At 50.3% G+C, this 26,760-nt stretch overlaps 1 protein-coding gene across 2 annotated transcripts; it reads right to left on the reverse strand.

The window, feature by feature from the left end:
- Positions 1–1,206: 1,206 nt before the first annotated feature.
- timm50 (translocase of inner mitochondrial membrane 50 homolog (S. cerevisiae)) lies at positions 1,207–26,664 on the reverse strand. 2 transcript variants are annotated; one of them, XM_076736105.1, is made up of 11 exons: positions 26,426–26,664; positions 24,998–25,154; positions 23,168–23,199; positions 18,570–18,591; positions 10,590–10,648; positions 9,966–10,085; positions 7,378–7,482; positions 5,817–5,915; positions 2,906–3,062; positions 2,503–2,609; positions 1,207–2,417 (listed from the first exon to the last, which is right to left on the reverse strand). In XM_076736105.1, exons 1-11 carry the CDS (start codon positions 26,636–26,638, stop codon positions 2,319–2,321), a joined length of 1,170 nt encoding a protein of 389 aa, XP_076592220.1. In that variant the 5' UTR covers positions 26,639–26,664; the 3' UTR covers positions 1,207–2,318. The 2 variants fall into 2 exon arrangements, with proteins under 2 accessions (XP_076592220.1, XP_076592221.1); XM_076736106.1 differs by lacking the exons at positions 24,998–25,154; positions 26,426–26,664 and adding an exon at positions 23,929–24,341 and having other exon boundaries at positions 1,210–2,417.
- Between the last annotated feature and the right edge of the window lie 96 nt (positions 26,665–26,760).

Raw genomic sequence — 26,760 nt, forward strand, 5'->3', positions numbered from 1 at the left:
AAATCCGAAGACAGAAGATGAGAAAGTCTAAATTTTGACAGTTAAAATCTTTGACTTTAGTGACCAGATGAAGAGTCAAACCTGAACTTTAGTCAGTCATTTGCAGACGCTTTAATCCAAAGCGATGAAAACATGAATTCACCACCGATGGCGCAGCATCGGGGACATTTAGGGTTCAGTATGTGGCCCAGGGATCGAACCAGCGACCTCCTGATGGGTGGACCACCGCTCTGCCTCCGAGCCACAGACACCCCTGAACCTCCTAAATCACAACTTTAATTTATGGAACACAGAAGAAAAAAATCCTGTTTTAATAAAAAAAATATATATATATATACTTTTCTTTTCACTCGGGTCAAAATGATGAAATACAGAAATTTAGACTTTAAACAAGTCAAAATCAACCAAAATATTAGCTAAAGTGAAGGCTGCCGCTCCTCTTCTTCTTCCTCTGCTGCCAGGCGCGACCTCGGCCTTTCAGGTGATCCTCACACCTTCGTGGGAGAATTTCAAGAGTGTTGAAAAACTCCTGAGTGTTGGTGGAGCAGAAATCCAACCGAGAGGAGGAAAGAACAACAGATTTACGGGCTGGAGGCCCCGCGGGGTCGGCTTTAAACCCACCACTGTGCAGGATTCCTGAGGTTTGGTCGGGGTTCAGCTGGTCCTGCTTCCCGTTATCGACCTCGATGCGAACACGCTGAGCATTTAAACATGTCGAGCGTTCGGTGAGCATCTGCAGCTCAGAGCAGACGAACCAAACGTCCACATCTTCTCCTGAGCTCCAAACAGACGTGACTCAGCTTCAACGTCGCGTCCTTCAGAGTGGAACAAGTTCACGTCCCCGATCGCTCGAAGAAAGACGAGGACACGTTCATTCTGACCTGCCGGACATCACTGAGCGCTTCCTCTACAGAACAGGCTGCTTTGACGGGAGCAATATTTGGCTTGTTTTTCAGAACCGTCAGTGGAAACTCGGTTAAAAAGGGAAAATTCACATGTTGTAAACAGCGAAGGAAAAACTGACGGCATTAAAAGCAGTTAAAATGATTTATAGAACTGGAAAGACAAACCAAACGCCCATTATCCTGCTGAGCAAGGACCAAAGCCCAGCTAGAAAACGGCGGATTTACAAGAATGTGAAGGAGGAAAAGGACAAAGTGTTTGTGGAGGAAAGAAACAGACGAGCGTCAATGAATCGACACGACAGCGTGATTTGTTTCCTTTATTGAGGACGTGGATGTGAGGTCACACGAACACGAGTCACACAAGCTTCAACAAGCACATGAAGACCAGCGGCAGCTGAGCCTCCACGCCGCCACACCGCCTCGTTTCCTCCGGCGAGGAGGGAGGCGACGAGGCCAGAGAGCAGAGTCTGTCCACAGCGTGCGTGGACACTGAATACTGTCCACAGAGAAGGGACGTTCGTCTCGTCAGATGTTCTCATTTAGAAACACGTGTGGATTCATCCTACTTCCTCCTGTTTGTCTGATAAAACCCACAGTGAGCGGCTGTTTGAGGAAACGATGGAGTCTTTTAAAAAACCCGTCAGCTGTTTTTTGTCATTCGGGGAGCCAATGGGCTCGCAGCGGACAGGAAGCTGGAATAACACAGACTGACGTGGAAGGTGGGAACTGGACGGGAAGCTTTATGTCTTCATTTCCTGTCTCCCCCCACGGCTCAGCTGCCAATCCAGTCTTTATAGTGGTGTTTGCCCCCCCCCCCCCCACGCGCCCCCACCGCAGACATATTCAATAAAGCCTTAAGTCTATTTATTCTTTTTATTTTTCTTATAAACAATATTGACGATGTGGACGTCGTCCCCTCCAGCAGCCGTCAGCAGCCTGACACACAGAGGAACAGAAATAAAATAAAATACACATTCTGAAGGTGTTTATGTTACAGAGCACTGCTGATCTCAGGTCAGATCCTGTGAGTGGTGGCGCCGCCCTCGAGGCTGATGGCAGATCTCAGATCAGCCTCCGAACACCAACAACAGTTCAACCTGACCTGGATCCTCCCTCTAGTTTTCTTAACCAATCGGCAGCTTGAGACGCGTCAGGTGACACCAAGATGACCGAGGGAGGGGGCCGCCGATGCCCCGCTTCCAAAAAACAGGAAGTGCTTCTCTCATTGGTGCAGAGGCCGGCCAGTGTTCCAGCACAGCAGACCCGTCCGCTGAGGCGTGATTGGTTGCTCGTGACGCTCAGCTACAGGACGCAGGCCTCCCCCCTCCCGCCTCTGTCCTCTGGCCCCTCCCCTCACCTCAACAGATGGAGAGCTGGGCTGCGATTGGTGGAAGTGTAAGAGGGGGGCGGGGCTCATTGCTGCTTGGAGCGCCAGAACCGCGAAGCGATGGAGCCAAGAGAGAGTCCCTGTTTCTTCTGCTGGGAGAGCTCGGCCAGACGCTGCTCCTCCTCCTGACAGACAGACAGACACGTCAGCCAATCACATCAAAGGAAAGCCAGACAAACAGAAAGGGGTGCGTTTGATGTCTCCTCCCACCTGTGCCAGCTGAGCCTGCCTGCGTTTGAAGGCCTCGATGGGGTCGTCCTCCAGAGCGTAGTTCTCCAACACGGAGCGGACGTCGTCCACGCCGCTCAGAGCGATGGCTGACAGGAGGACAGACAGGAGGACGGACAGGAGGACAGACAGGAGGACGGACAGGAGGATGGACAGGAGGACAGACAGCAGGACAGACAGGAGGACGGACAGGAGGACAGACAGGAGGACGGACAGCAGGACAGACAGGAGGACGGACAGGAGGATGGACAGGAGGACGGACAGGAGGACAGACAGGAGGACGGACAGGAGGACAGACAGGAGGATGGACAGGAGGACACTGTTCACTAAGAAAAACCTAAACTTTTCACAGCTGATGATGTCATGAGTGCAGACGGCGTCTTACTCTTGAGGAAGTTGGCGAGGTCGTAGAGCGTCCGGTCCTCTGAGTTCCCGTCCCACTTCTTCAGGGCCATCCCGTTGAAGGGCTGCAGGCTGAACGCCTCCCGCTTACAGTCCACCACGATCACCTTACTGGTGTCCCGGTTCAGGCACGACACGTCCTGACAGACCAGAGGCGGGACGGACGTTAGAAAGACACTCAGAGCTCAAAACAGTGACGCAGAGATTCAAGTGGGTTTACACCCCCCCACCCCCCCCGGACCCTCTGACCTTCTTAAGCCTGATCAAATAAACAACTTTATTATTATCTTAATGATCCTTAATATTCATTCAAACACACACACACACACACACACACACACTTTCTCTGGTGGCTCCAGCTGGTGATTGTCAGGGTGTGTGTGAGACAGATGGACAGGGACGCTGCTCGTCGTCTCTATCAACCCCCCAAACCCCAGCAGACACGTCCGTCCTCCACACAACCAATGAATACAAGGCATCTGTCCTCCTGTGTGTGTGTGTGTGTGTGTGTGTGTGTGTGTGTGTAGAGCTGTGTCTGCACACACAGTTGTGCAGTTATTTATTCTTTTTATTTTTCAGACTTGCTGTCACACAGGTCCTGGTCCAGGTCCAGGTCCAAGTCCTGGTCCTGGTCCAGGTCTTGGTCCAGGTCCAGGTCCTGGTCCTGGTCTTGGTCCTGGTCCTGGTCCTGGTCCTGGTCTTGGTCCTGGTCCTGGTCCTGGTCTTGGTCCAGGTCCTGGTCCTGGTCTTGGTCTTGGTCTTGGTCCTGGTCCTGGTCCTGGTCTTGGTCCAGGTCCTGGTCCTGGTCTTGGACCAGGTCCTGGTCCTGGTCTTGGTCCAGGTCCAAGTCCTGGTCCTGGTCCTGGTCCTCATTCAGACGTTAAGTTGGGTTCAGTTTCCTCCTGTCATTCACCTTCTGTTAGCCAATGACGTCCAGCCTGCACTGGATGTTCTGCGCTGGTCGTCTTCCTGCCGTTCATTCTCCGCAAACTCGCCTCCACCAGCCAGACCGGACCAAAGCGAAGGCGGACCGCAGGTTAAAGGTCAGCGGCTCGTCACTCGAGTCAGAGCGGCCGCATGCTGTCTGCTGTCACACTGTCGCACTGACACATCCAGGCTACCGTAGCTCCTCTGGATGTTTGTGAATCTTTGTGTTTTTGGATGCCGGTTAACTCTCCTGGACGGTCCCACACACACGCCGCGTCAATGAAAGGGTATTGGCAGGAGCCATCTGTGGCCAGCGGCGGCGTCGACGGCCAGCGGAGACGTGACGGTGCTTCACCGCAGCTCAAAGCGTGAAAAAATAAACAAAAACGAAATAAGAATCAGCCAATCAGACGATTCTTAACATCAAAGGTTGGATTTCATCTGCAGAACAGGTGACGTGTTTACATCCTGTTTACACCTCTGTTAGCTTAACGCTCAGCTGTGAACGCTGCTGGTGTTTGTCCTGTGGAGGGGACAGAGACGGGGACGCAGACAGAGACAGCGAGCCCTGCATGGACAGCAGGACACAAGTCTGAAGCCGGACAGTTAATCCAACTGTTGAACAGACAATAAGACGTCTGATCCACTTCAGGCCTGCAGCCAACGCTCAGATGCAGGCCAGCGAACAATAGCTCCACGTTGGTCAGGTCGGTGAGATGGTCGACGGCGAGGAATTAAAGCGCCTTGAGCTGATTTTACGACTCCAACAAATCAGGAAGCCGACGATCGCACAGCCTCTTCAGGTCAGAATAAAAAGCTGCCTTCGACGTGGACTCCTGAACTCTGGACGTCGTCCGGGCGCTACACTGCACCCTCGCCTCGCCGTGTCACCGAAGTAACGTGAGCGACGCCACAAGCTGCTGGTTGCATTGTGGGTAATGTGGCTCTGCCGCGTCCGTCCTGTTTGCTCGGTTACTTCTGTTGATTGGGTGCATCTGAAGCTCGACGAGCATCAGCCGACGGGCGTCACAGGATGAGAGCGCCGTCGTTTGTAAATGACTGAAAAACCTGAAGCTCGCCGGACGACAGGCGGCAGAAACTGAGCATCCAGGCCTCCACAACAACAACATTTTTAACTTCAGGGGATATTTGGGAACTTTCCCTTTAACAGATGCAGCTCCTGACTCTCCCTCAGCATACGGAGCATTAAGAACTCTCTCCGAGCATCTGCTGCCTCCAGGTCGGCGCCGGCGTCACCGAGACGAGGCCGTCACTGGGAAGTAGGTTAAACAGTCCTCACAACCTCCAGACTGTTGGTCAGCAACACAGAGACGACAGTTGGAAGGAGACAGAAGGGGGGGGGGGGGTGAAGAGAGAGGGGGGAGTAAAAGAAGTGGAGCAAAGGAAATGAGAGAGGAGAGGAGGAAAAGAAGGGAGGCAGGGGTGAAGGAGGGTGAACGGGAGGTGAGAGAAGAGGAAGAGGGGAGAGAGGGAAGGAGGCAGAAGGTTAATGAGGCATGAGAGGGAGACGGGGGGGGGGCTATTGTGAGGAGGCGGAGGAGGTGGAGGAATCAATGGCAGCAGCAGCAGAAGGCAGCAGCCTGTTGTTAGATCAGCGTTCAGGTGTTTGCTGGAGTGAAGGAGGCGTTTCTCATCAGGTCTGAAGGTAACTGAAGGTTTTCACTTCTCCTCTTCTCTAATGATCTGTGTGCTCACCTGCGTTCACCTGAAGCTGCTCACCTGTTTCAAAGAGGTCGGACTGTGACGACCACTGAAGGAGGCCCGAGTGTTTCTGACAGCTGAGCGAGACGGGATCCTCCTTCATGTGAGGAGACGAAGGAGGAGGGCGACGGCGGTCTCTGAGTCATGAGGACAAACACACACATGCACACACGCGCACACACGAACGAACACACGCACGCACACACGCACGCACGCACGCACGCACGCACACACACACACCGTACCTTAACATGATGCCCCTCCATGTAGTGTGTAGCATCTCTGAAGAGACGATACATGACGAAACCCTGAGGATCGATGCTGTCAATCAGAGGATACGCCGTCTGGACACACACACACACACACACACACACACACACACAGAACAAATCACCATGCTGTAAAGTTTTATCGTCACTTTGATTACCTTCTCTGTCGGATCTGTTCCTGTAAATGAGCTGTCAGCTGTTGGACTGATAATCCAGCACGTTTAAACATTTTATTAACAACAGATGAAGAAGTTAATGGAGAGAATAATCTGTGACTGTTAATGTCTAACTGCAGCCCTAAAAAATAAGTAACTGGAGTTTGGCTCTGTGTGTGTGTGTGTGTGTGTGTGTGTGTGTGTGTGTGTGTGTGCTGCTGGCTTTCAGAGGACTGTAAACGAGTCGCCACACTTCACACACAAACAGAGCAGAGAGCCGGCTGACGGCTCTGTTAGCATCTGAAAGGACTGAGCATGTGTAAACAACAACGACAACAAGGAGACAAAGACCGCCTCCTGTGTGTGTCAAACAGCGCGCCACGCCACGCCAGCACGGATAAAACCCACTGGATTTTATGTGTTTCAGTCAGCTTTGGAGGCCATTTGTTTCCTCTGAACAGCTTCCAGTGCTCGTGCTAAGCTAAGCTAACTGGCTGCTTTCAGCTAACAGGCAGCTGTCCAAGCCCACAGAGACAGAATCAGTCCTCCAACAGCTGGACGGAGATCAGTTTTACCCTCAGCTGCTCAAACTGTTCATGTATTATTAAAGTGACTCAAACTGTTTCCTTTAAACAGCTTCTGCTCCTGAAGCAACGCAAAGCAAACAGTCACCTCCAATCAGCACCACAGCCAAACCTCTGAGGGCGCATTCAGAGACAAACACACTGTGTGTGAGTGTGTGTGTGAGTGAGCGTGTGTGAGCGCGCGTGCGTGTGTGTGTCAGTGAGCGTGTGTGAGTGTGTGTGAGTGAGCGTGTGTGAGCGCGCGTGCGTGAGTGTGTGTGTGAGTGAGCGTGTGTGAGTGTGTGTGTGAGTGAGCGTGTGTGAATGTGTGTGTGAGTGTGTGTGTGTGAGTGTGTGTGTGTGTGTGAGTGAGTGTGTGTGAGTGAGCGTGTGTGTGTGTGTGTGTGAGTGAGTGTGTGAGTGAGCGTGTGTGAGTGTGTGTGTGAGTGAGTGTGTGTGAGTGTGTGTGAGTGAGCGTGTGTGAGTGAGCGTGTGTGTGTGTGTGTGTGAGTGAGTGTGTGAGTGAGCGTGTGTGAGTGTGTGTGTGAGTGAGTGTGTGAGTGAGCGTGTGTGAGTGTGTGTGTGAGTGTGTGTGTCAGTGAGCGTGTGTGAGTGTGTGTGAGTGAGCGTGTGTGAGCGCGCGTGCGTGAGTGTGTGTGAGTGTGTGTGTGAGTGAGCGTGTGTGAGTGTGTGTGTGAGTGAGCGTGTGTGAATGTGTGTGTGAGTGTGTGTGTGTGAGTGTGTGTGTGTGTGTGAGTGAGCGTGTGTGAGTGTGTGTGTGAGTGAGTGTGTGAGTGAGCGCGCGTGCACACGCCTCACCATGCCGGTCTCTGCAGTGAAGATGACGATCTCGTAGAGCGGTGCGAGCTGCTGGAACAGGTAGTCGATGCCCGGACGCTTCTTAAACCTCCAACCCGTCGACAGCTGAAACAGACGGAAAAACGCAGAGTCAGCGTTTGTGAGAAAGCTTTAAATCACACAGAAACTCGAGCAGAATATTGAGATCATGATGAAAACGCTGCTGGTTGATGCACGGCAGAGTGTTGAGGTTTTCATTTTATCTGAACAGCACAAATACGGAGTTCAGACCTGAAACCACTGGAGTCACTGCAGTCTGACCTCCTTTACTCCCTCTGTGTTCCCTCCATTAAACTCCACAGAGCTGATTTTAACTGCTGCTTTGTGTGAGCGTGATAAATGTTCTGTTTGTTATGTGTGTGTGTGCCTGTGTGTGTGTGTGCGTGTGTGTGTGCTTAGTGACCAGGCTGATGTTTTTACACATGAAACGTTTTTTTATTATCAACATTTAAGTTCAGTCTCTTGCTGATCATCTGCAGCGATAACATGATGGTGTCAGTTGAAACGGTTACTGTTAGTGTGTGTGTGTGTGTGTGTGTGGGGCAGGAAGTGAGGTGAGTGGTGGGGCAGGTGCAGCTACTTCTGAGTGTGTTTGCCATTTTTAACAGGTGGCAGGTGTCGAGTTACAGCTGCTGCACACCTGTCAGGTAGGTGGATAGAGAGAGTGAGTGAGTGTGTGTGTGTGTGTGTGTGTGTGTGTGTGTGTGCGTGTGTGTGTGTGTGTCTAAATGCGGGAGTGTCAACTAGTGGCAGACTAGAGTTGTCGACAGGTGGTGAGACACACCTCCACCTCCTCCACCTGTCCCATAAAGCCATTCACCTCCTCTCCTCCGTTTGCTCTGTGATGGGACTGTTAATAAAACACGTTATAAATAAAGTTTAATATAGGAGCCAAGGCTAGATGTTATATGGGATAGGCCTTTATTTTATTTCTATAGGTTGTTTGCCTACAGCCATAGCCTACTTTGGACAGTGAAACTCAGTTTAGCTGTATGTTACATTATTGTATTTTCTCAGTCTCTCATTAATGTTTAGATTGATGACTTTGGATATATTTGTACTAGGCATGTTCATTTTTTTGGCTACTGGCCCTTTAAGGGACTCTGATGCTTGCTGCGCTAGCGGTCTTGGAGCTGCAGTAAACAGGTAGGGGGAGGTCAGGGAATTTGCACTGAGAGCGTACAGTTTTCTTACCGTAGCTGAAGCATTATTTGTGGCATACAGCCAAGTTTATAGTTTTAGTCAAGGAAATACAATTTGCTCCTGTAATGAGATTCCCCCTGTGGAAGAATAAACCTTCATCTGTCATCCTTTACATCGGAGTTCAGTGGAGTTTTTCCTTGCTCGCAACTTACGGACTTCAGCACAAGTAACGTCAACAAGTCAGTGGACCGCCGGCCCCTCACATTTAACGTCTGCTTAAGTCTGTTTTTCACCTGTTTCCCTGAGCTCACCTTCAGTCCAAGTTTAACACCTGCATTTACCTGCAGGCTCTATGGCATCACAGCTAGCTTGTAGCCAATCAGGGTCCAGCATGAAACCCAAAAACACCGACGCTTCAGTGAAGAGACGAGCATGAGGAGACGAGAGAGAGGAGACGAGAGAGAGAGGAGACGAGTGTGAGGAGACGAGAGAGAGGAGACGAGCGTGAGGAGACGAGAGAGAGGAGACGAGAGAGAGGAGACGAGCGTGAGGAGACGAGAGAGAGGAGACGAGAGAGAGAGGAGACGAGTGTGAGGAGACGAGAGAGAGGAGACGAGAGAGAGAGGAGACGAGCGTGAGGAGACGAGAGAGAGGAGACGAGCGTGAGGAGACGAGAGAGAGGAGACGAGAGAGAGAGGAGACGAGAGAGAGGAGACGAGAGAGAGGAGACGAGCGTGAGGAGACGAGAGAGAGGAGACGAGAGAGAGAGGAGACGAGAGAGAGGAGACAGGCGTGAGGAGACGAGCGTGAGGAGATGAGAGAGAGGAGACGAGCGTGAGGAGACGAGTGTGAGGAGAAGAGAGAGAGGAGACGAGCGTGAGGAGACGAGCGTGAGGAGATGAGAGAGAGGAGAAGAGAGAGAGGAGACGAGAGAGAGGAGACGAGCGTGAGGAGACGAGAGAGAGGGGACGAGTGTGAGGAGAAGAGAGAGAGGAGACGAGAGAGAGGAGACGAGCGTGAGGAGATGAGAGAGAGGAGATGAGTGTGAGGAGACGAGAGAGAGGAGACGAGCGTGAGGAGACGAGAGAGAGGAGACGAGCGTGAGGAGACGAGTGTGAGGAGAAGAGAGAGAGGAGACGAGTGTGAGGAGAAGAGAGAGAGGAGACGAGCGTGAGGAGACGAGTGTGAGGAGAAGAGAGAGAGGAGACGAGCGTGAGGAGACAAGCGTGAGGAGATGAGAGAGAGGAGAAGAGAGAGAGGAGACGAGAGAGAGGAGACGAGCGTGAGGAGACGAGAGAGAGGGGACGAGTGTGAGGAGACGAGAGAGGAGACGAGAGAGAGGAGACGAGCGTGAGGAGACGAGAGAGAGGAGACGAGCATGAGGAGACGAGCGTGAGGAGACGTACCGACCACTCCGGGTGCAGCAGGACGTCGGTGAGCTCCAGCACCAGCGTGTAGGGAGGTTGGTAGTACGGCTCCTTCAGAGGGTCGGGCAGCAGCTTCGGGCTCGTCGGCTCGATGATCATCTGACCATGACATCATCAACAGGACACACACAGACACACAGACACACAGACACAGACATATACACACACACACACACACACACACACACACACACACACACACACAGAGCGCCGTCATAAATCAAAGCAAACTACGCATGAACATATTTCACAACAGCTTCCAGGATCAGAGGAGGAAGTTGGAGAAAATTCAGGAAGTCGTGGCTTCAAACGGGAAAATCCAGCACACACACCTTTAACACACCTACGAGAGACGACTCCGTCTCAGAGAAACTCCACATTACTGTCTGTCCACAGGAGCCTGAACATATCACCACTTTGAAAAGCCCAAACAGGAAGACGGACGTGCCCGTATTAAGAGACGCCTGCAGCATATAGACTCATGGGAGTTTTCTGAAAACCCCAAAGCATCATGGGAATCCTGCATGAGGCTCCCGAGGGCAGAGCTCTCACATCACACTGAGACGAGTGCGCCGCCCATCAAAGACGTCCGGCTGCACTCACCTGTCTGTAGTCCTTGAAGTATTTGTAGGTTCTCTTCAGCTGCTGGACGACCGGAGGATCTGGAGACGGAGACAACACAAAGATGAAGGAGCGTTCAGAAACGACGAGCTCGGCCTTAAAACTCTGAAAACAACGAACGCTCTGACTGACAGTTCACGCCGACCAATCACCGGCCTTATCTGTGTTCAGAGCGCTCCTCTAACGTTTCAAACTGCAGTCAGGATGTCGTTTCAGGCCAGTATATCTCTGAAGCTCGCACCGTCATCAGGCAGAGGGTGGATAATAAAAGAAATGGCGTCATGGCGTGTTACGTGACATGAACTGTATGAACGTGAGGCTTCGTCAGGGTGTTTTACTGCAGGTTTGCTGGAGGTCACGAGCTGCGCTATTATCCAACAAACCACAAACCAAGCTCGCTGACACTCAGCAGGACGAGCTCTGATTGGCCGGTCGTTATCAGTGTGGTGATCAGAGGAGTCACCTGATTTGACCCGCAGCCTCCAAACTGATCAGTGAGGCAGAGAGACGACCTTCTGATGACGCCGCTGATAAGAGAGCGAGCCCAGCCTGCTAGTAACACCTCCAGCTGTCAGCACGCTAATGACTGATACTAATAACGACTCCGCTTCCCATGGGGCCACGGGCTCATTACTGCAAATAGACACACACACACACACACACACACACCTCTCTCTAGCATCCACCTCTCTCTCTCTAAACACACACGCTGAAGCTAGCACGCTCTGGTCCCCCGGGACTCAATACCCCAGAGTTCATAGCAGCGTGCTGAAGCAGGAAGCAGAAGCCATCTGCCACGGTCCTGTTGTGATGACGCGCTCACACTTTCACACGTGTGTGTGTGTGTGTGTATGTGTGTGTGTGTGTATTAGCAGATGGAGGAGGAACACACAGATCAGGGTGGAGCAAAGGTTAAAGAAGATGGACGTGCAGAAACTCAGTATGACATAACGTTACAGGTGAGAGACGAACGACTTGAGATCTGAAGACAATGGGGACAGTGGGGACAGTGAAGACAGAGGAGACAGTGGGAACAGAGGAGAGAGTGAAGACAGTGGGGACAGTGAAGACAGTGGGGACAGAGGAGACAGTGGGGACAATGAAGACAGTGAAGACAGTGGAGAAAGAGGAGACAGTGGGGACAGTGGGAACAGAGGAGACAGTGGAGACAGTGAAGACAGTGAAGACAGAGGAGACAGAGGAGACAGTGAACTCTAAACGTGGGCTCACAAAGTGGATTTTAGAGAAAGTCCAACTGATGTAAACACACACACAGTCATGTGGCTGCAAACCAGTTAAATTAAGGGCAATAAACTGGCCAAACTTCGTTACCAGTGACGCAACTGGACGAGGCCCCTGACAGGTTCCTGTGACCAGTGTCACAAACATCCGTGTCCTCAGAAGACACAGAGTATCGAGACTGTGTCTTCTTAAAACGTCTTGAATACAAACATTTCAACCCTTTTTGTTGTGGACATGGTGAAAAACGGCTGAAGACGTCTGAACGATTCATGGAAACAGCTTCACACATCTGCTGTTCATAAGGACATAACAACAACAGCAGTAATGAATGACACTTTGGCTGCCTCCAAAAGCCAGTCAGTTCCCATAGACCCCCACATTAACAGAATAAACCTGTTGCCTGCTTCCTTGCTGTTGTGAATAATTACAAACACAATCTGTGAAAGGTTTCATTTAATAAGCAGACGCTGAGGACGCAGCGCGAGTTTAAGAGCTTCGTAATGTTTCTCAGCAAACCACAAACGGAGAAACCATCAGAGGAGCCAATGACGTCAGCTCGCCGTGGACTCTTCACTCACGGTGCCGCTCGAAGGCTTAAGGCAGCGACCTGCAGCTTTAAGGTGGAATGTCTGTCAGAGCAGGAGCTGAATCAGGAGTGGACAGGCTGCATGAGTGTGTGTGTTCAGAGGAACGAAATGAACACACACACACACACACACACACACGTAAGCAGTGTGGGAGTGTATGCAGGGCTGTGGAGTAACCTCTCCCCTGGGAACCAACCAAACACAGCCTACAGAAAGACTGATGAGTGAGTGTGTGTGTGTGTGTGTGTGTGTGTGTGTGTGTGTGTGTGTGTGTGTGGTATGCAGTATATGGCAGTATATGCTGATGACGTATGCGTGGATGCCTTCTGTGATGTGTGTGTGTGTGTGTGTGGGGGGGGGGGGGGGGCGGCAGATAAAGGCAGGCTTTTATTATGTTAATTGATAGAGAATGGGGTTGGAAGAAAGGCGGCGGTGACGACAGGGGAGGACGGAGGACGGAGGACGGAGGACAGAGAGTGGAAGCGATGTCTCGGGGAGGCTGATGGGCAGATGAACAGAGGAGGACAGGAAAAGGATGAAGACGAGCAGCTGTTTTTGTCACGCTCTCAGCTTCACTGCTGAGAGGAGGAAGTCGGCCATGGGGGCTTTGATTGGTGGTTCTCTGGGCTCCAGATCACATGATTTACTTTCTGTCTCAATGTCTGTAGAACGTTTGACTGAGATCTTTGGAGGTTGAATTGATGAAAGTCTCAGGTGTGGTCAGGAGCTGCTGTGAATGGTCGCCCAGGTGTGCCCCAGCTGGGACAGGCTCCGCCTCTCAAAGGTTAATCAGGGACAGACAACAGGACGGACAGAGGACCACATCCAAAGCTGGATGAGACAAAACAAGGCTGTTTGTCTACTTGGACATGTTGGAGAGCAGTTTGAAGACTTTTACAGAAGTCCTGCAGAAGGTAAATAAGCCCCAGTTAGAGCCCTGGGAGTGAAGGACGAGAGGCCACCTCCTCCTCTGTCTCCTCCTCTCCTTTCATCTCCTCTCCCCCTCTAACGGTCTTCCTTTCATAGTCAATGTCGCCTCTTTGTCCGGGAGGCCTCGCTCAGTCGAGCTGTCAGATCAGGCCTGTTTGTGTTTTCCTTGAATCCAGCCCGGGTGGGCCGATGTGAGCCAAACAACCATCCTCCAGCCCTGAAACTGATCTGCCAGGTCGACGCTGAGGACGTCATCGTGGCCGAGGCGACGGGCGTCCCGTCAAAGCCTGGAACGAGCGGACAGCTGCTGGTCTGAACCGCGACAACCTGACCGCTAGTACGACGCGTCTGATGATGGATCTAAACATTCCTCACAGCTCCAGTAGAGTTTCTGTGTTTTAAAACTGGTAAATGACGCAGAGGCAGATGATGAAGGTCGGCAGTGTGACAAACTGAAAGGGAGAAGAAGGATTTCCACTTCATCTTCAAATAAAATAGCACTTTGGAAGGAAAATATTTCCTTAAAGCTTTAATAAGCTGTGAAGGATGGACGAGGACCGAATAGAAACAGAGGGAGGAGAAGGCGGAGGAGGAGGAGAAGAAAACAAGTTGACACAAGCCAGTAAAGGAGGGAGAGAGAAAGAATGAAGGAGGGAGGGGTCGACCAAAATAATGAGAGAAAAGATGAAAGGAGAAGAAAGAGGACGAAGGACAAACAGAAAGAGACGGTTAAAAACACAGTGCAGGGGGAGGAGGGCAGAGGAGAGGGAGGAAAGAGGGGAGTGAATGAGGAGAGAAGGAGGGGATGGGGGAGTAAAGAAAACGGCAAGGAGAGGAAGGAAAGGAAGGACGGGAGGGAGAAAAGGACAGATGAAAGGGTAGGAGAGAAGGATGGAGAAAAACAGATGAAGGAGTAAAGGAAGGACAGATGACAGGAAAGGAGGAGGGATATATAAAAGAAGAGAAAGAGAAAGGAAAGAAGAAAGGATGGAAGAAGCAGAACACGAGGGAAAACATGAGAAGAAAGAAAAATGGAAGAGGAGAAGGAAGGAAATGAGGGAGGAAAGAGGGATGCAGAGATGGAGGAGGAGAGATGGATGGAGGGGCCTCTGTGCCAAACAAAAGCTGTGGTCAGGCTCCGCATCTGCTTCACAACAACACCCTCCTCCTCCTCCTCCTCCTCCTCCTCCTCCTCCTCCTCCTCCATCAGTCGTTTGTTTTCTCTCTGGGAGGCAAACGACAGCGTGGCCTCAGTGGTGTGTGTGTGTGTGTGGGCGTGTGTGTGTACACATAGCAACATGCTAAACGCATGCAGAGACACTCGAGGTGACGTTTTATTTCTGCTCAGTGTTTTGAAAACATGTCCAGCGAGACAGAATCAGCTGATAATGTCCCACAGCTACAGAGTGTTTCTGTGCTGAGCTTCAGAGACGTCCCACTCACACTGCTGGAGCTTCACATTAGCTTAAGACAAAGGTTTCAGTCCTGCACAGGATGAGGACCGACGAGTTTGTCCTTCATCACTGGAAGGAGTCCAGTATCACAGCACGAGTGGTCCAATGTTTGGGCTGCCAACGAACATCCTCAATTCAGATATATAATCACATATTTTATCAAAGAGTCACAGAACCAAAGTTTCCGTCTGTCCTTTAAAGTGAGACATACTGAATCAGAGTCAGGTGTGAAAATACTCCCACTGCTTCTGATTAACACTTTATTCCAACCAATCAGAGCTGCCGCACAAGGTTTTGGTGAGTTTTGTCGTTTCTGCCGAGTTTGAATGCAGCGTGTTTCACGATGCTAAAACGACCCTTTCTGTGAATGGAGTCTGGTGGCAGCACAGCCGCTTCTGGTTAAACCACACAGATCAGTGCGTCCGTCTTCCTTAACGCTGCCAGTCATAACCAACAACCTGAGCTACAGCGCTCGCTCAGTGCTGGACTAGTTACAGGACCTGCTGTCTCCATTAGTCGTGTGGAGTCATGGGAAAAAAGGCTCCAAAGACATGAAACCATAAACCTGAAATGTGTCTCTTGCAGTGGTTTGCCCTCTTATAGACGCGATGTGCAAAAACAGATGCTGAAAGGGTTTGAACTCATGTGTTTTTGTGTCATTTTTGGCCGATTTTGAACAACAGACACTTGAATGTTGTTCTGAGTCAAACTTAAAGATTGGAAACACGACTGGAGACTGAGGTCTATTCAACATCATTAGCATCGAGATGAAAGCTCAGGAAAAACTAATGAGCACGCTCCGAGCCGACGGAGTTTTCCAACATGTGTTTATGTGCAAACTGTTAAACGTGATTAGAAAACGCTGGAGGACACGTGGTGCTGGTTTGTCTCTAAGTGTGCGTCTGCATATCAACAACTGCTCACGGAGGAGAGTCAGACGCCATCGCAGCGACGATCAAGGGTCATTATGTCATGAAACTCAAGGGGGCTGCTCTGTGTGTGTGTGTGTGTGTGTGTGTGTGTGTGGAATGCCGAATGCCGCCACTTGGCACATAAACAGAGTCCGTCGCCAAACACGTCCCATAAGACCCATCCATCCATCCCGCCATCACCCATCCCTCTGCTCGCCGTCTGCTGTTCCCAGAGGAGGAGGAGGAAAGCAGGTGATGGCAGAGGGGGAGGGTGGCATAGTGGAGGAAGAGGAGGAGAGAGGAGGAAGACGGAGAGAGGCTGTAACAAAACAGGCGACGAGAGACTTGGAGAGGACGGAGGGTTGGAGGAAGAGGAAGAGGAGGACAGGATGAAGGAGATGAAGGAGCAGAGATTATCAATCTCTGCTCCCTGAGGGATCATGAACTTTTACCCCGGTCCCTAAACTCATCAGGGGCTATTTGGCCCTGGTCCCAGAGGTCCCTAAGAGGTCCCCGAGGTCATGATTGGCCCTCATTACTGTGCAGAGGGCTGATGGGAAATGAGCAGAGGTGCGTTTCAATCTGAGCTTCAACACGGTTCAACACCTTTTAGCGAATCAGTGTGAGATGTTGTTATAGTCATAGTCGCAGGGTGAAGTGATGATCATGTGATCACAGCTTTCAATAAGCCTCCTGAAAACAAAACCCCCCACGGTTTGTCCAGATTTACAGGCAGATGTTTGTGGAAAACTGCAGAAAACAAGAGAAGCACATAAAACACAGATTTAAAGGACTATAATTAAGGAACATGAGCAGAATGTTACTGCTGCTACATCACTTTGACTGTAAATCACAAAGCTTGTATCACAAGTGTCTTTTTCTGTCCGTCCAAACCCAAATATCTTCTGATGCAACCACGTGAGAAATGCAACAAACTTAAAACAATCTGGAGGAAATGTGATCATTAATTAATTACTTTTCTGCAGATCAACAAACTGAACCAAAGCTCAAAATGTGTTAATGTGTCCCTCAGCACTGTCTGACTTCCTGTCTGTGGCTCTCATCTCGAAGCCCATTGGCTCCCGAAGACGACGTAGATCTTCAAAAACACTTGAGAGTCAAAATAAAAGGTGGGGGGTCGTCCGACTGCGGCATCTCGAAGCAAATAGGTGTCACATCTGACCTCTGGACTGTTGGAGGTTTCTGAAGCCATTCAGAGGTCTAAGGGAGTGTACTGGTGCCTGAAAGCATCCATACTCTGTGTGTGTGTGTGTGTGTGTGTGTGTGTGTGTGTGTGTGTGTGTGTGTGTGTGTGTGTGTGTGTGCGTGTGTGTGTGTGTGCGTGCGTGAGCGACAGCTGTGAGCTTTACATCAAGTCGATCTGCTGGGACAGAAGTCTCCTGTTAAACGAACTCTGATCGCCTGCTGATACCAATAATCCCTTCGTCAATACCTCACTGTCCCAGAGGCCCAGGCATGCCTGCATCCACATCCATCCTTCTGTTCATGAGTCAATCCATCAATGCTTCGACACATCCATCCATCCCTCCATCCATCCATCCATCCATCCCTCCATCCATCCCTCCATCCCTCCATCCCTCCACCCTCTCCTCACCAGACTCCAGTCACTTTTCCCTCAGTTTTAATTTAGCCTCAGTCTAAAATCATCAGCGTTAGTGAAAACCAACAAGCCGCCGGCTGTAAACAACACATTAGCTTTATGAGGTGAGGACCTCAGGGAGCCAGAAACCAGGTCAGAGATGGAGACAGATGGACAGACAGATAGTGACAGACAGGGAGACGAAAAGACAGAGAGACAGAGGAGAGACGGTAATAAAGTTACAGATGCAGAGGGAGGGATGAGGAGATGGAGTTCTGGGGACAGATGAGGACAAAGTGGACCTCAGGGAGTGTTTTGTGATGGAGGGACAGATTCAGGAGGAGGGATATGTGCAGCAGGACACAGGCTGGACCTCTGGGGGACAGAGTTATTGATGAAGTGATTATTGGTAGCAGCAGGTGATCAGAACTCGTTTAGAGGGCGAGCTGGATGGCAGCCGTGGTCAGCAGCAGCGTCTGGACTTTGATCCTGAAGCTGCTGAGATGTTTGGGCTCATCACTCATCCAGTTTTTTGGAAACTGACGTCTCTGTCTGGGACATTTTTCTGGGACATTTTGGGCAGTTTTGTTGTTTCCTGGGACGTTTGCTTTTCAGGGTCAGTGAAAAGTTTCATCTGGTGTTCTGTCTTTACGTTATGAGCGACCTCTGACCTCTGTCCTGCTGGCTTGAAGCTCAGCCTGCTGCCGAGTCTCTTTCTCTGATGAAGAACCGAGTGTAAATGCATGTGTGTGTTCTGTGTTTTGGGCGGCCGGACAGGCAGTTTGGGGGATGAATGATGGGGCGGGGGCATATGGGTGGTTGGTAGCAGTTGGCAGTGCCACCGAGGCTCTGCGGACAGATCCATCATTCAAACAAACACTGACATCAACACACACGCGCCGCTGCCAGTGTGTCAATAAAAACACAAATGCTCAGCAGAAGATGGAGGAGGACTCATCTGGACCGAGGCCGCGTGAATACAGCACACACACCGACACACACACACACAGAAAGAAAGCATCTTTCAGCCTGCAAGCTGCTGCTGCTGGTTGGACCGAGGCCTCCTCCAAACAGGGTTTTCTAAAACGCAGCTTTTTTTAAATGTGTTTTGGCCTTTCGTCCACACACAAACTGCATTTAAGACAGACCTTTTAGTAACTCCATCGAGCAGCACACACACACACGCACACACACACACACACACACACACACACACACACCAGTGTGTTTACACTCACCTCTGTCGAACTCATCTGGAATCTGTCGGGAGGCAGAAAGGTGAGAAAAGGTATTAAAATCACACATAACTCACATAACAGCTGACTGAGAATCAATCACATCATTCCATCAATCAATCAGCGGCGTTTGGTGCACATCAGGACCAATTAGTGTGCGTGACGAAGCACAAGAAACCAATCACTCTACGACTGAGGGTTAAACGGACTTGTGTGGTTCCTCAGGACAGAAACCAATGAGAGGAGAACAGAAAAGACCAAAAAGGAGACGCAGGAGAAAGGGAGGAAATGGAGAAAGAGAAACAAAAGAGGATGGGAAAAGGGAGAGAGAGTATGATATGAAGAAGGAGGAAAAGGAAAAGAGGAAGCAGGAGGAGGAGACAGAGAGGGAGAAGGAGAAACATGGATGGAGGAGATGATGCAGGAAGCGCAGAGGAGGAGGAGGAGGAGGAGGAGGAGGAGCAGTGCAGGACTGTGGAGCAGAGCTCAGGGCTCTGGTGCAGGACTCCACCTGGTGGCCATGAAGCAGACGTGCAGCTGAATTCAGCACAGACTCAGTCAGTTCATTAGTTGTAGGTAGAATTAGTCTGGATGACTGAAAACACGCGTGTGGCTGCTAATTCTGAACTAATTAAGAGAGTACAAAGACAAATGTCCACTCTCTCCTGGTTTCTGTGATGATGTGACTCATTAAAAATAAAATAAATCATGAACCAAACACAGCATAGATCCCATTACAACATGTAGCTACCAGCTTTGTGATTGGTCACATTGGATTTCTATTACTTCACCTGCTGGACTAATAAACTTGACCAAATGTCCTGAGGAGAAAAGACTCAGGGATCTAACGTGGAAGCAGGTTTATTGAGTTTGAATGCAGGTGAAGTTCCAGCGAGCTGGAACAGACGAGGCTGTACGAAGCTGACAGCAGAGAAAAGAAGTCATCAGGAGGAAGCACATGCTAACATATGGGGGGTTGATGGCGGGGGCAGAGCTCAGCTGCTGCTGGTTGTGTTGTGAGGGTCGGTGAGGACGGAGGTGTGAAACAGGCCTTTAAAGCTCATCGACACCTTCATACGACTGCATGGGGGGGGGGGGGGGGGGGGTCAGGTTCCCACATACCAAACAGCCTGAAGAACAGAAATACAAAACTATTACAAAGAGATTCCGCCTGGTGTGACTCAGCTGAGATCTGCCTACGAAAACCTTCAGTTCATCCTTCCAATCAGTGATCACTGCTGCTGTTCTCCACATTCAGAGCTCAGCTGGAGCTCAAACAAGTCCACACCACCTGTGTGTCCTGTTTGTTCCATCCTTTAGTTCTTCTTTGGAGAATGGAGGAGGGAGGACAAACGTCCAGTTCTGACACGAGTTTGGATAGAAAGGTGGGATAAGTGTGCCGTCTCAACAGAACGTCCAACAACGAGAACAAAAAGCCCGACTCAGGTGAAGTCAGATGACAGAGTCAAACAATTAGAACGATCTAATTCAATCTCTTCTGACGGTGTCAAGAGACTGTGTTGTTCCCTCAAGATGAACTGTGAGAGGAGACGAGTGCGTCCTTATTTCCCATAGTTTCACCTCACAGCCTGCAGAGGAGTACAGTAAGATGCAAAGCCGACGAGAGGGGCGTCCTTTGAAGAACTTCCTCCCCCGCGGGGGTGGAGCAGGACGGTGGCGGAAGTGTGCCTCGGCTTTGAAGTGATCCAGTCTGCCTGTTGGCTAGACAGGATACGGCCCGAGGGTTTATAACGTGTGACGGCGGGAAGGAAAGGTCTTTACAATACAGCATGGAGGAGAGGACGGGTCCTGGTTCCCGCATCCCCACAAAACTTCAGAGGACAACTCTGAAAACACCTCACCGCCATTACAAATGACATGTCGGCAGCCTCTGACCTGCGTCCAAGGAGGATCGACTGAGCCTTTCAGACAGACCGCTGAGTGTGACCTCTGACCTCTAGGCAGTGTAGCACAGTACAGTACAGCGGATGTCTTGTTTGTCCAAACTGATGCTTGAGTCTTGAGACACAAGACATCTGGAGATGTCAGATCGGGCTGGTAGAAACTGCAAGATTTCACTACCTTCTAACATTTTAGACACTAAACCATCCAAGAAACAATCAGCTGATCAACCAAAAATTCAAACAATCACCAGTTTCCTCCCTGAGCTCAACCAGTCAATTACTTGGACTTGTTGCTTCTCCTTTAACTTCATGTAAACGGTTCCAAACAGCAGAGAGACGATGCCTTAAAGAGTCTTTTCAATGGGAAAATGAACACTTAATAAACAGCGTGGGAACTTTATTACCAAAGCAGAAGCTGGACGACATGGCCGAGACCACACACACACACACACACACACACACACACACACACACACAAACAGCTCTGGCACACGCCACATGTCACAGAAGACGCTGAAGAGCCCAAGGATGACGAGGTGTCGTAAGTGTGCCTTTTGAAGGCCGATGACGGCGGCCGCCACGCTGACGTGAGAAGTGTGTCGTCCGTTGGGCACTGGACGCTCCCAACAGGATGTCCAGGTGAGATAAGTGTGCTCTTTGAAGGGAGCAATCCTCTCCGGCTGTAAGGAAGTGAGTGGAGACAAAAGACGGCGGTCCGTCCCACATCCACGCCTCATCACACACTGATGCCGCACGTGATTCAACAGCAGCTTTTCATATGATGGTAGGGTTCTGAATGTTGTGGCGGTTTCTCCTGTAGGTTGACAAATGTCACAATCTGGATCCTTGTGGGCAGAAAGTTTTTGTATGTGGGGTTAATTTCTCAGAGACTTCTGCAGCTAAACAAGGACCGAGACCATCAGGGCCCCAAGATGGTTTGAGGCCACTCTTCGGCCCTCTGGGGCTGTCTTCTCTCTGGACGGCTCGTCTTTCTCGGGCTGACGGCTTCAAAGTCAGGCGCTAAAGGCCGCTCAGCAGGAAGCCTTCCTGACACGTTTGGCTCTTTGGTGCCAACAAAAGGACCCTAATGTGAGAGAAGTGTGCCCTTTGATAAGGCCTGTCTTCCCAGAGCAACACCTCCAACAGCAGATCCTGTCTGAGAGCTGGACACTCACGTCAGCTGCTGTCTGAACAGGAGTCTCATTACCACAACAACACTGATGAGTGCAGCAGTTCAGATACTGATGGATTCTTGACTTCAGTTCCTTTAAGACGTCCTGTCCAACAGTAAAAAGACGTCTGATTTGAACAGTTTGGTTTGTGGTTCCCATAAACACGAGCACAGTAATGACTGCAGGTGCTAAACTCATCTTAAAATCAGTCCAGTGGACCTAAAACTGAATGAGCTTAATCCCACTGATACTAAAAAGACAGTCTGTGCTTCACACGAGGACAAACACACACAGCCAGTCTCTTCTCTGGAGGTTCTGACATCATGTGGGGGCTCATAGTCCACTTCTGGAACCAGTTTTCAGACCCAGTATGCAGATCTAGAACCTGGTGATGAGACTGTGTCTGACTTGGGTCAAATCTTCCATCGTTACAAAGACATCTGGGTGGACTGTACACCGACAGTCCCAGAAGCACCTGGACGGCAGCCTGGTCCCTGAATGGATATACATGAGAGGACTGGAGGAGGCAGCCATTGCTGTGTGGATGTGGGATAATTGGGCTCTTTGATGTTCCTGTTCCAGCTCTGAGTGTGCTGCCCCTTCTGTCACAGTACCACGATGAACAAAAGGTGAAGGTGACGTAAGTGTGCTCCTTCCTTTCCCATACCGACACCTCCGACAGCGCTCGTCTGTCCACATCCACACCTCTGAGGGACAGACAGACACAGCGCTGGGTCGTATGGCCTGGCCACGGTTTGATCGATTTCTTCTAATTATAATATGAACGGCTCTGAAGGGCACTGATGTGGTGTGGCTGCTAATTTTGCTTTCGTAAGGACACCCTTTGCCTGAGACGGAGAAGTACGATCTGCAGAGGCAGCTTCTTTCCCGAGTGCTCCACGGTTCACCTGACGTTAGCGGAGCAGGCTTTCTTTAGAGTTCCTCATATTCCAGAACATGTTGTGTTCGAGGCGATGAAGCTGCTCGTACTACCTGTGACATGCACCACTTTCAGCCATTTCCAAACAAAGCTGCTTCAGCTCTCAAGTTTTCCAGAAGATTTATCTTTTTATCTCCACCGTGGGGTAAATTCATACTTTCTATACTGATTCCAGTGTCCACCCTGAGTCCTTTACAGCATCCTAAACAACAGGAAGAGGATCTCCTACCTGTGAGGTGAGGAAAACACCACCACACATCAAAAGGAAGTGAGGGAAGGAAAAGGCGGCTGAACTTCACAGCAGAGCGCTGAAGTGTGCCGCCTCGAACCGCCACACACGCCGAGACCCCACCTGAGCCTGGACGGACGGGTAAACGTGTCCTCACGGTGTGGACACAAGCTTTTAAAGCACCATCACCGTGAAAGGCTGACGGGTTTGTAACGTGGGCCAAATCACACCTGCAGGGACAGTGTGTGTGTGTGTGTGTGTGTGTGTGTGTGTGTGTGTGTGTGTGTGTGCGTGTGTGTGTGTGTGTGTGTGTGTGTGTGTGTGTGTGCGTGTGTGTGCGTGACAATAACACTTACTATATTTCCTTTTTCGTCCACTGAATTGGTGCCTGAAAAAGAGAGAACAAGTTTAGTACCACTCCAACATTAAAACTGTGAAGTGCAGTAAAGTAACAGCTGTCATCAAACGTCTGCTGGAAACTGAATTTTTGCCAGTTTTATTAAAGTTAAGTTCCTCTTTGTGGTTTGAATTTGACAGTTAAAAATGGGAAAACACACCTGAGGTTTCTGTTGTGGAACAAAAGCATCACAAACATCGTTTTGGTGTCAGCACACCAGCGCAGAAAGGATTCAAACGACGCTACACTCCGCTAACGACGAGTGCTAAAACAATTAGCAGATTGAGCCGTTTGGCATAAACACAAAATTAACATTTAAACAAGCAAATGTCAAATACTTCCAACAGGATGTTTGAAGACGTCACCTCCAGCTTCAAGAGCTTCTGATGGGTTAAAAAATACTCAATAGTTCGATCAATAATGAAATAACTGTCAGCTGCAGCCTCACAAAACACACGCGGCCGCACATGCACATCTCCAAAACCTTTCAGCCTTTTCTATGTACAACATTCATTCATGTTTCTGCAGCTTTATCGCAGCATTCAGACACGTCATTTCATTCCCAGACTCAAAACGATTGCAACACCGACACCTGCAAATATCAACGGCACGACAGCAAATCTTATGACGACAGAAGAAACAAAGTGTTTCACAAACCGATCAGCAGGAAACCACAGACAGATGTAGACGTGCGTGTTCTCTTGTTATAATCCAGAATACCTCAGAGGGGCTAATCCACGTGGCCGAGACGTGATGAAGCTCCCCATTAGAAGAGTTTATTCCCTTCAGTATTCCAAATGAGAAACAGAAACATTCCATGATCGGATGAGACGAGGAAAACGTGGGAAAACTGTGAAAAGGACGGTAAACTTCAAAAGGTAGCTTCTGAAATAATAAACATCCATCTTCTGCGTGCTCCATCTGTCACGCCACCGCTGACTGACTGCTGTCTGTCAGGAAAATTCCCTGAAAATTCCCAAAAAATTCCCTCAAGTCATCTTGAAAAGGCCAAAAATCAGCAGCTCCTGGCTGCTCGGCCTCGCAGGAAGCTCAAACCTGCTCTATTTTCTACCTGACAAACGGATGAATTTAGCCTCTTTAATGTTCTCAGTCAGTCTGACTCTTCTCCGACTGACAGCTGCCAGCTCCACCCACCTGTGGGCCGTCCCTCTAAACAGGAAGCTGGGGGCGATAAACCAATCACACCCAATGTTTACAACGCCTTCAGAGGAGGGAAGGGGGCTTCTGATCAAGTTTCAGCTCAACTCAAAATCCCATTTAGCAACACAGAGAGGTCGACCACAGATTAATCATTAACACTTATTTTCTCAATCAATGTTTATTGTTTGGACGATGAAGCATCAGAAACGAGAACCCAAGACGATGTCTTCACGGAGCGTTGACATGGATTGATTTGTCATTTGAAAGGAAGTTTGTGCACGTTAGCATTTAGGCTGGAGCCCGTTTGAAAACCTGCTCTACATCAAACAACACGCAGTCAGTGTGAGCTGCAGAGGAAACCTGTTCCCTTCATGATAATCACAAGCTGTGCTTTCACTCCGACCACGAGGCGTCAGCGGCGAACTGCAGCATCCACTGGACAGACAGAGTGACAGCGTGACAGAGTGACAGCATGACAGCGTGACGGACGCTGCCCTGCAAAGCCTCCTCTGATGTGACAGCACGTCAGCCGCGAGACAAAACCTGAATGTTTTTGTGTTTCTGGTAGTTTCCTGGGTGATAGTCTGTCTGGTGAGTAGGTTCAGGGACCAGTAGACTCTCCACTCACCAAATATGTAGACCACACCGACCGCCCCGCCGAGTCCCATGAGTCCCGCCAGCCGCAGCACCATCTTCTTAGCGTAGGCCGTGTTCTCCTTCTGCTTCTTGTCCTCTGTCTTTTCTCCCTCTTTGTCACCTTCACCTCCTTCAGGAGGAGGCTGGCCCTGTGCAAAAACAAAAATTACCATTATTAATGCCATAATGTCGAAGGGTGAAGGGTGAGAATTACACGATTACAGAGACGCCAATCAGCTCGGACCGTCACCTTAGCTACTCCCCCGCCTACCGTCCAATCAGAACTCTCAGAAGCAGGAAGTGATTATCTTAATAACCATGTGGAGAGGGAGGAGTCACAATAATCAAACATGTCACTTCATATTTTTCGGTTCCAAAGATCACAGAATGAGCTTCAACACACAACTCTCCTCCAGCACGTCAGGGTTTACCCACCAGGTGTTTTCACCTGCATCAGGGTGGTTTCAGGTTCCTTAATGTCAGTCTGTCCATCAACAATATTACTTATAGATCACCTTAGATACGAGGACACAGTACATCACCTTCATCAGCACCACGTTAGGTGTGTGTCATGGGGTGGGTGTGTGTGTGTGTGTGTGTGTGTGTTACAGACTTGGGTTTCGAGGAAGGCTGAGCGCGGGGGGGTGGGGGGTCTGCTCTGACCTTCAAACCAAACAAACCTTGGCTGTTAACGCCGTTTATCTGTCAGCTGACAGCAGACAGATAACACGAAGCTTTGTCAGATACTTTTCAGTGTGTGTGTGTGTGTGTGTGTGTGTGTGTGTGTGTGTGTGTGTGAGGAGCTGACACAACCTCAACGTTACCGAGGTTACACAGGTTACAGCAGCAGGCGCTGACGAGCTAAGCTCATGCTAACCACATGCTAACCGTCACAGCTAGCCAGAGAGACAAACCACACACACATTAACGGAGTACTTTGGTGGAAAACGTAACGGCCGAGCCCGAGAAATGACTATTACGCTCGTGTGTGTCTCACGGACGTTACACAGAGACGCTCAGCCTGCCAGCCCCTGTATAGACGCATGCTAACGTTAGCTAGCTAACCTGTTAGCTACCCCGATCTCTGGTTCATTCATTCAGCGGAGAGAAACGCGCAGCGAGGAGCAGAAGTCTAACAATGCCGAAGGAGACATTTGATTCACAAATGATATAAAACAGAGGACAATGTCCGCCCCTCTCTGTGTCTCCGCTAAATATTTAGTGTAAACTAGCTTTCAGCCTAACATAAGGTTAGAAACGTCAGAAAAGTGGCTCCGATTTGGTTTACATGGACAACTCGTGTGGGCGGGGTTTTACGGCCATACCCACGATCTGCAGTGCATTCGCTCTCCCCGCCAACACCACCGGCTGCTGGTACCTTACTAAAATCGAGCGCACATCAGCAGGCTAGCTGCCTTACCTGGCTCTGCTGCTGTTGCTGGAGTCTTTCCTGGAGGATTGCCTGAGCCAGACCGCCCGTCGCACTGCCCGTTCCGGCCGGCGGCTTGTCCGTGGAAAGGGTCCGGACGATGTCCACCACGGCCGGGGAAGAGACACCCACCGCCCCGCTCCTGAGCCTCAGCAGGCCCCGGCTCGCTCGCACACACATGGGGAACACAGACGTAGCCGACATGTTGGATAGTAGCACTAGCTGCCGGCGAACGTACGTGAAAAGGACAAAAGCACCCGATTGGTTCAGGCCGGCTTGAGTGGCAGACAGGGGGCGCGCTGAGAGCAGCGACAGGCCACATGGAG

Source organism: Chaetodon auriga, chromosome 7, assembly GCF_051107435.1.
Source record: "Chaetodon auriga isolate fChaAug3 chromosome 7, fChaAug3.hap1, whole genome shotgun sequence".
NCBI classification, from domain to species: Eukaryota; Metazoa; Chordata; class Actinopteri; order Chaetodontiformes; family Chaetodontidae; genus Chaetodon; species Chaetodon auriga.

Excerpts from the sequence above, each read along its gene's own strand:
- timm50 (XM_076736105.1), bottom strand. The coding sequence starts at position 26,638 with ATGTCGGCTACGTCTGTGTTCCCCATGTGTGTGCGAGCGAGCCGGGGC. Across the intron at positions 5,916-7,377 it reads TCACTGCAGAGACCGGCATG|ACGGCGTATCCTCTGATTGA; the intron begins GTGAGGCGTGTG and ends GTGTGTGTCCAG. Across the intron at positions 2,418-2,502 it reads GGCAGGCTCAGCTGGCACAG|GAGGAGGAGCAGCGTCTGGC; the intron begins GTGGGAGGAGAC and ends TCTGTCTGTCAG.